This window comes from Heteronotia binoei, chromosome 1 (genome assembly GCF_032191835.1).
Source record: "Heteronotia binoei isolate CCM8104 ecotype False Entrance Well chromosome 1, APGP_CSIRO_Hbin_v1, whole genome shotgun sequence".
In the NCBI taxonomy this organism is placed as follows: Eukaryota; Metazoa; Chordata; class Lepidosauria; order Squamata; family Gekkonidae; genus Heteronotia; species Heteronotia binoei.
In genome coordinates, this window is record NC_083223.1 from 179,592,458 (window position 1) to 179,602,186 (window position 9,729).

The 9,729-nt window shown below is 44.0% G+C and overlaps 1 protein-coding gene across 4 annotated transcripts in view; it reads right to left on the minus strand.

Annotated features, from left to right (window-relative positions):
- MDGA1 (MAM domain containing glycosylphosphatidylinositol anchor 1) overlaps nucleotides 1–9,453 on the minus strand; it is a 456,809-nt gene extending 447,356 nt beyond the window's left edge. For 2 of the 4 annotated variants that reach the window (XR_009555734.1, XM_060244909.1), the window contains exon 1: nucleotides 9,186–9,453. Coding sequence is in view for 3 of the 4 variants with exons in the window: in XM_060244909.1 (XP_060100892.1) it covers nucleotides 9,186–9,312 (127 nt within the window). In the remaining variant the exon portion in view is untranslated. The remainder of the gene's footprint in view (nucleotides 1–9,185) is intronic. The other 2 variants (XM_060244890.1, XM_060244899.1) reach the window with 1 other exon arrangement.
- Nucleotides 9,454–9,729: the final 276 nt, after the last annotated feature.

Here is a 9,729-nt window from a genome sequence, read left to right on the forward strand (position 1 = left end):
ACTAGTATTATCAGATAGATACAAAAATTGAGTCTTCAATATGCTTCAATATGTGTTTAGAGAACAGTTATTTAATAGCTGATGTGGAACACTTCAAGCAAAGTACTCAATGCTTACTTATGCTCTTCAAGGCCCTGGCTTAACCTCTAGGCTATAACCCAAATTCTGATGAAAAACATATGCAGAAATTGTTTTGTTGCACTATATGATAGGCGGTGTGTGATACACACACAGGAACTCTTCAACATCACTAACGCTCACATCCTATGTGCAACACAGTGTTTCTTCAGAATTCCTTCATACAAGGAGGGGTTTTATTTGATGGGGGGCAGGGGAGTGAATTCTGCCTTATTTATACAACCAAGGAGCTGATGGCTGCAAGAAAGATAAACAGTTTCTGCATTTGGGAGGGGGGGGCTTGTGCCTTTTCTTTCTACCTCAGAAGAGGTACACATGTAAACAGTAGAACAAACATTACTTTAGGAATGCAGGTAGAATAGATAACCCAGGGCAAACATGAAGCGAACTGAAACAGTAAGCAGAAGGTCAAAGGTTAAGCTCTGTGGGATACCTTCCTGTGCAAACTAAATTTATTGACCAACCTGAAGCAACTTCTGTAACATCGCATGAGTATCCAGCTACCTAAATAAGCCCAGACTCCATCTGGAAGAGCTATGTATAAATTCTACTTTTAAGACAGAGCATTTTTTCTTAATTGCCTAAGCTGCTATCTGCAATACCTCAAGGTTTGTTGGGGGGGAGAGGGGTTAGGGGGGGGTACCACTCATATATCCTCTCTCACACACATACTACATACACACCCTTTTTCACTCTGTCTTTTCAAGTTGTCTGAAATATGTATTTCCACAAAAATCTGACAAAAACTTGACATGGTGATAATTTTCTAAGCAATGTTGCTCACGTCAAATTATTCAACATCTGTCTTCGTGTTCCCACAAAAATTAGCATAAGATAGTGGTTTCTGATGACACCTCTAGTGAAATATTTTGACTTTTACCAGTAAGTTGCAAACAACCTGTCAGGTAGATAATGTCAGTTTCCAAGTACTGCATATTAAGATTGTTCCATGAGTTGCCTGGGGGTTTGTTTGGAATGAAGTACTACTGACCTAACACTGGGTTTGGGCTATGCAAAAAGGAAGAATTACTCGCAGTTCAACAAAAAAAGGGGGGGGGGCATCATCATTCACTCACAATGAAAAAGGAAACAAAACCCCATGTTTGATGCTAGGCATGTTCAGTTCACAGAAAATGAAAATGTGATCACGAGGAAAGGGCAGGAGAGATCTCAGGAAAATTATATACATTTATGCAGCAACAACTTTCACAAAGTGTTCCTACAATGAGATAAGGATTCCATCCCTAGAAGATCAAAGCCAAAGCCAGTCTGAATGAGCATAGGAGGAAAGTTATAATATTGTAACAAGGGACATTATATTTATTCAGCTACTTAGTAGATTCTAAAACTTACTTTTATACATGTACTTTCAATCCACTTTCCAACTGGATTTTACTGTGTGAAACAGAAAACTCCACTTGCAAACAATAACTAAAGTGCATTGTAAGTGAATTGAAAATGCATTATTCAGCAAGTGTGAAAGAACCCTTTAGTGATGAGATTTGTCCAGGCTACAGAGCTGATTTCATAACTATGAAGGATACAGGAGCAAATTCTATGAAAAGAGCTTTAAAAGAAAAGGAGAGACCAAATTGCAAGGTGCCTACATTCTGCCTACCTCCTGACCTATAGCTAGTACAATATTTGGATAATGACAGTGGATCGATATTGGCTGCTAGGTCAGGTTTGAGAATGTCATTTATTCGCAGTATATCAAACCCACATATGGTGCTTGTAGAAAAGGAGTGGCCTTTTTGAAATAGGGAGAAAGTTCTAAAAGCAGAGGGTCTGACCTGAGATATGAAAGCAAAGTTATCAAGACATTACTAGAAGAAAGAAACCTATAGACCCCCTCCCTCTTTCCCATCTAATGAGAGCAAATTATTACTGTATGTACTCTGTCAGCTTCAGAAATATATTGACCGCATATTCTTAGAAAGTGGGAAATTGTTCACTTCTCCAGATCCCCCTTCCCCACTTTTCTTTGCAGTGGATTACTCCTTGCTGTGCATGTTCAGTCGACATTATAGTATCTCCAATAATGGAGACTTCCCCTGTGTGATTTCTATCCGATTGCCCATCAAGGATATTTTCCCAGATAGTCAACTGATGTGCTGTTCTGAAACTCATCATTCCACCTTCTAGCCCTTTTATCTTCCACTCTGGAACATTCCTGGAAAGTGTTGATTTGTTTTCTGCAAGCAGACGATGATGGGGGACTGGCAACTCACAGCCTTTTTCTCAGCATGAGAAGAGAAAGTTGGGCTGTCAGCGGCTCCATGTTAGCAATAAAGCACTCCTATCAAGGCTTGTTAAATCCTGTCCATAAAGTAAACAAAGCAGCAGCCCACCTTCCACAGCCCAAGATAAAGGTGGGGGGGCGGGGAGAGAGAGAGATTTGCAATCAGCTATCTGGTCAAAGGAAAATCTGCACACTTTCTGTTTCAATACAGTTTCTCTAAATACACTGTCTCCAATATATTTTATTTCCAAATTGCTACATGTTTTGCTAATTGCTGTATTTAAACAATATATACCTCAGCCTTTAACTACAAAATTTTGTCATAGACTCTTTCAAGGGCCAAGTAAGGGTAGCTATAGTCATATGGACAAATATGCACAGCATAATATATTTCCGCAGAGTTATTCAGAACGCTATTCTTTACTTTACTATTATTCACACACTATTTGTGTATCACCCTCACTCACTTATTGGAAAGTATGAGGATGCCTTATACCATGTCAGTCAGGGCTTTTTTTGCAGCAGGAACTTCTTTGCATATTATGCCACACACTCCTGATGTAGCCAATCTGCCAAGAGCTTACAGAACTCTTAGTACAGGGTTTACTGTAAGCTCCAGAAGGATTGGCTACATCATGGGAGTATGGCCTAATATGTAAAGGAGCTCCTGCTACAAAGAAAGCCCTGCCAATTATTGATCCATCTAGCTCAGCACTGACTATTATGAATAATAGCAGCTCTTCAAGACCTTAGGCAAAGAAAAGTCTTCAACACCAGCTACATGAGAACCTTTAACTGAAGAAGTCTGGGACCTTCTGCATCCTAATAATGTGCTTTGCTACTGCTATAGTCCAGGAAGACTTATCTTCAGAATTAGATAGACAGTCCACCTCACTATTTCAACATAAAATATGTGTCCTGGCAAGGAAAAGCTTAATTATTAGCAATATTGAAATTTATATGAAGACTTTTGAGATAATATATATTTTCTGGAACAAGAGGGCTTACAGAACAAGACTGCAACCCATGGTGAAGTCTGTTCGCACTAATGTGATCTGCTCACTAGATAGTCAGCAAACTTTGCAGCAAAAGTGTGTTCATAGTGTGAACATAGTTTGTTTGAATTTCTTTGATTACATATAGAAAAAGTTCCTAATCAGTTTGCCTCCCATGTTCCTGGTCACCGTTTGCCTCAAATATAGCACCACATCCATTGCCTTTTCACCGGTGCAGGAGCCACAGTTCATGGTTGCTTTTGCCCAGTTCAAGAAACAGAATCATTTACTGAAGAAGAGGCAGTTTCCCCAGGTTGCTTGTATCATTAAATTAACCAGCTTATATAAAACATGGAATCATTTGCCTTCATCCCTTCTTTGCACCTGTGCAATCAGATGCTTCCTTTAAATAAGCAGAATACATTGCCTGCTTTTTGTACCTGTGCAGTCAGCATCTGTTCAAGAAGTATGACCGCAAGATTAACTAGACACTGTTAGTAAGTCTCAACTAAAAAATCTGAAACTGACCCTTCCGCCAACTTTACCATATGAGTTTTAAATAATTGGAGGCAGCAGCAGACAAGTTGCAGAGTGGTGGTAGTGACAACATTTAATCATGTGAGATGGACACCTCCAAATTAGATACATCCAAACAGGTCATCAAACAATTGGCTTCCTGCTCATTACCCATAAGCAGGAAATGAGCTGAACCAATGGGTATTCCAACATACTTACTAGCAATGTTCCCTCTAAGCTGAGTTTGTGAGAGCTAGCTCACAGTTTTTTAGCCTCCATCTCATAGGGTGTTTTCGCACTCACGTTTTACTGGCGCCACGACCCTCCTGACGCCGGCGAATCTGCATGGATTTCGCACCAGAAGCGCCGGCGCACCCAGAAGCGCCGGCTACTTCCGTCGCTAAGCCAGCGCAAACGTTTTCCTGCATCTTTGCGATTTGCGTTTGCGCTGGCTTAGCGACGGAAGTAGCCGGCGCTTCTGGGTGCGCCGGCGCTTCTGGTGCGAAATCCATGCAGATTCGCCGGCGTCAGGAGGGTCGTGGTGCCAGTAAAACGTGAGTGCGAAAACGGCCATACATTTTTGTCTTAGCAGAGGAAAAATGGCCCCAGAGCAAACTAATTTATGCAGTAGCTCACAACTTCAATGCCAGTAGCTCACAAAGTAGAATTTTTGCTCACGAGACTCCATAGTTTAGAGGGAGTATTGCTTACTAGTCATATTTCTTATGTCAGCTTAGCCACATTGTGTTCTTAACTTTTTAAAACAAGATGGGATGCAGCAAGAAAAAGGCACTCAACACATCTCACTACTTTTGTTTTTGCTGCTGCAGTTACAGGATGTAGTGAGTTGAATATCAGTACATATTATGGATAGTAATTACTATCAGTGTATGAAAACCCACCAAATTTCAGAGACAGGCTGACAAAAATGCTTTCTATTGATGTTACACCTCCCTCAGCCCACCTGGTCTGTCCCTGATGTGCCAGTTTCCAAAGCAAGCCTTCCTTGGTGTGCTTGCTATTTTTGAAGAGTTGACAACTCCAGACAATTGTGATTAACGACACTATTCCAGAATTCTCATCTGTTCTGCTTTCTCAACAGAACACTATGGTGGAACAAGGCTTGAAAACAGCCAGTGTGGTGTAATATTATCGTGTTGGACTAAGATCTGCAAGACCCAGATTCAAATCCCCACTCTGCCATGAAAGCTTTCTGGGTGACTTTAGGCCAATTTCACCCTCATCTACCTCCCAGGGGGTTGTGTAAGGATAAAACAGATAGGGAAATGATATTGTAAGCCATCTTAAGTTTTCATTGGGGAGAAAAGTGAGGTATAAATATTTGAATAAACAAATACAATTCCTGATAACATTCAGATAAACAAATGTTTCAAGAGCTTCTCTTTAAAGGAACAGCATATACTTGTGTTTTTGTCTAACTTCCAATATCTGACAAATGGAACTTCAAAAGTTCATACTCCAAAAATCTTGTTGGTCACTAAGGTTCTACTTGACTTGAATACTAGCCTCCCTAATTTGGGTGTCTCTCTCAGGGCCCATTTATATGAGATAGCCACCAAATAAACATCACTTTCAAGTCATACCACACAGGGTTGTTGTCACATGACATGCAGTTAAGCCAGCACTAATCCCTCTTTGGAATACAGGATCACCCTTTACCCTTGCCCCTGAGCATGCACGCACATGGAGTGATTTCAAGCATCCTCCATAAAATGCAGACCAGCCTCCAAAAATGCATTTGAGGTTTTCTAAAAGCAAAGCAACACTGTAAACACAACTAAGTAAGTCAAGAGGATTCTATGATTTCACCAAGAGTCTAGTAAGACTTGACTTTTGACAGCTCTTAACAGCTGTACTCCAGCAAGAAAAAAAAACCCTGTGACCAGCTTAAGCATGTCCTTTTAGTAAATAGGGCTGAATGGATAGAATCAGATAATGAAGGGAAGGAAGATTATTGGGTTTCAGGCACTCTTCAGTCATTATATCAAACACCAATTTGTGTAACAAGCCTCTTCAGGTAGCAAGCGAGAAGTACTTCGACTCCTAATTAAAGCAAGTCTCTACTCCAAGCATTTTCCTTTAATACATGCCTTTATTTATTTCATCCATCTCAATAAACCCAGGTTGAGGTCTCTTATGAATGTCAGTGTGGGTTATTATTTAAAGGGTAAATCACATGGATATTTCATCTGGTTTAATCCGATTTAATCTCACTAGATTTATCTTTGTAAAAAATATTTATAGCCTACATACAAGTGCTTGTGTGTCCCCTCCCACAGCCCTCTTCTTCTCAGCACTCTGATGTTCAAAAGAAAGCAAAATAAAAGTTAACTGAAACACAGCATCTGAATTCCCAACATTTCCACATTAAATGCCACAGGAGACAAACACAGAGAACATGAAATAGTCCTACTATATATAGCTTGGGGCTACAATTCAAGACCAACATTCAGGGCAAAAGAGAAGGAGGGGAAATGGGGAGCTCCTCTGTAATCCTAGTTTAAATTTTCTTGCAAGAATAACAGCTTTGCTGCTGGAACACCACACACCACATCAATAGCTGCAATTTCACCATCTAAACAAACAGCTGTGATTGGAGACAGCTTTGCAGAAAAGGCTCAAGGAAGGATTGCCAAGGGGGAGGGAGAAGTTTGTGGCCTGCCAGTGTCCGTGTGCTCTGAGCCACATGCAGAGAAACAGTTTTATATTAAAACCATTATTCTCTCAAAGAGATGAGAGAAGGCAGCTAGATGATTGTTGATACAGCAGATAGAATGCATAGGACTTGTACACTATGCTAGCTTTAAACAATAGCTTCATTCCAGTGTAGTTTATGAACTGCTTTTCCTGCTCTTTCTCCTGAAATATCATCAGAATTTTATTCTAAATGTCCAGAGTTCTGAAAGAAAGAACAATAGAAGAGAAGCTAGGTTGCACTGTGTGTGTATTTAAAAGGTCCATACCATATATATATAAGAAAAGGATATCTATCTAAAACCAGGGTGCAAGGATTAAGAGAAGCCAGAAGTGCCAGAAGATTGATAGCTTTAAAGGGTCTGGAGAGGCCTTTGAAAACAAACCTGACTTTAGTTTTGCTTGAACTGCAGCAGTCGGCTAATTAAAAATAAAAAGTTTGCCTGGGAGCATATAAAACACCCAGGGGGATGTAAAAACCTGCACACACTCTGTTTCTCTTGCCACAAAGACATTACACACCCCATCTCACTGCTCTTGGGTGCTTCTTCTAATTTCCCTCTGGACCTTAAATCCCTCCATCCTCCCTTCCTCGTGCCAGACACAGGGACCAGGAGTAGAAGCAAAATTGCATCTATTTAAGGCAGTTGTTTCACAAAATGCATCTAAACTTGAATTAACATCCTGTTCCCAAATCAGTTCTCTTAAAAAACAACAACACATCATTAAAGTGACCTACAAAGCCATCACTTGTAGCCCAGTCAACAGTGAGCTGAACTCAGCATGTGTGGAGCTCACATATACATACATGAGCTAAATGGTGACAGACTTTAAAACACAGGGGAGATCTATCGTTCTTCTGACCCCTTCCTGCATCTCTGCATATGTGTAAAGGAGGGTTGTGAGGGGACCTGTTTTCAAAGGGGACTTTATAGTAATAAACTCAGACCAATTTCGCACCAGACCTTTAATCTTGGTTTAGCCCCGTCTCTAAGCTGACATTCTACACTAAAATCATAGAGTCATAGAATTGGTTTATCTGATTCTATTATTCTAGTGTAGAATGTCAGTTTGGAGACAGTGCTAAACCAGGATTAAAAATCTACTGCGAAATTGTCAAAAGAGAAGATATCCTAGACGCCTTAAATCCTTTTAGAAAACACGTTTATTGATGAGTTTTAAAATGCATTTCCCCGCGCCAAAGCAAAAGTCCTATGTACAGGACAGGCGTGCTTGTGCCTCGGCCTTGGCTTCATCTGGCCCACTGCTAAATTATCAGAGCTTCTTCTGAGGAAAAACCCCGCGGTATGTCGGTTGTTTTCCTAATTTTTGTTTTCCCTTTTCCCGCAGCCATTTGCTAACCGTCTCCTCTGGGATCCCGGGGAGCGGATCTTTCACAACACAAACTGCGCGCTAAAATACGACCCTTCTAAAACGTGGGGAGACGATCTCTCGAGTACCAAACGGATGTTCCCCTCCCCCGTCTCCCACTCAAGCCTTTCCTGATCGCAACTCAGAAACTCTACAAGGGAGAGCTAGAATGCCTTCTTGGCCCCATCCCTTCCCAGTTTGGGCCTTGGTGATCTCCGGTCTCCCCACCCCCGGGGGGAAACAAACAAACAACCCCCCTTGCTCTAGAAGGGAGCTCTCGGTAACAGCCGTGCATGCGCGGTGCTGCTTTGCAGAGCTGACTCGAATCCCGCTTCATTTCAAAATCACGGGAGCTTGATGACGACTTCTAGGGTGAGATGTTCGCATTCGGCTTACTCGGTGCAGAAAAGGAGCCGGCTCCTTCCCGGAGCAAGGCGGGCCTGTCTGCTGCAAGCTCAGCTTGCTCAAAAGAACTGCCAGAACTCGGGAGGGGGTTTCGTTGGTTTGTTTGCTTTTCTTTTTCAAGTTGAGGAGATGTAGCCGATCCACCTCTCAGCACTCCATCTCCACCACTGACAGCAGAAGCACACGCAAACGGTGCTATCCCACCACCACCCCCCCCCCCCGCCTCCGGCGTGGGACCAGTCTCAACAGGTAATAGAGCAAGAGCCGGCGCTGACGACCCAGCCGTGGCCGAGCGCCTCGGTCGGAGAGGAATGGGTGAGCCCAGGAAAACACCACATGGAGTCTACTGGGTTGGGGGCGGGTCGGGAAAGAGCCGCACTGAAACTACAGGCGCCCCTCTAGCCACTGCAAAAGTCCAGCCCGGCTTTCCGAAGTGGATCTTTTCCCTTACAAGAAGTTGGGTTCTTTTCACGGAGCTGAGCTGCCATGCCCCGGAGGCACATCCTCCCGTGTCCCTCTCCCTTCTCGGAAGGGGTTAATCGGTCTCATCTCTTCGGACGCCTCAATCTGGGCGGGGGGGAGAGCGGCAACAGCGGCTACCCAGACAGGGAATTCAGAAGTCGCTCTTGGAGCCGGCGGAAACCTTAGTGCTGCAACCATCCCCACCCCCACCCTCCTGCCCACACAATGCCGCTGCAGACGGCAAAAATGAATAAATCACAACTTTGAGGTGACCGCCGCTCCCCCCCCCCCGCCCCCCGTCTCAGCTTGAAGGAGGGAATCCTGGCTCCGGCATCGCTTACCGTAGGCGCCTTGTCCCCTGGTGTACACGGGGACCAGAGAGAGGAATAACACCCAGATAGTCTCCATCTTCAAAGCTTCATAGCCAACGAAAAACAGCAGCCAAACCCCCCAAAGCCCCGGCACCATCGGGCGGTGAGTCCGAGGGACAGGCGAGGAAGCTTTCTGCGAAAGGCTCCTTTATGCGCACCACTTTCCTCCGCCGGAATGGAGGGCTGCGGGCGAGCCTTGCCCAGGCGCTGGACGCTTCAGCCCGCTTCGCCAAGTCAACTCTGCCGCCGCCGCCGCCGCCGAGCGCCCAGTCGGATTTCAGCGCCACAAAAAGAGCCCCGCCGAATGGCAACTAGCAAAGGTGAGAGGAGGGAGTGGGCGGGGAGGGAGGGAGGGAAGGCAGCCGGGGCTCTCCCTCCACCCCTCCCACTAGCTTCTAAGCTCCGGGAGCCCCCCCCCCCCCGAAAGGAGAGACAGCCGGCCTCGAGCCCCAGGCACCACAACCCCAAGCCTGGCCCTGCAAGGCGATCCAGTGGCGGCCGAAATCCAGAAACT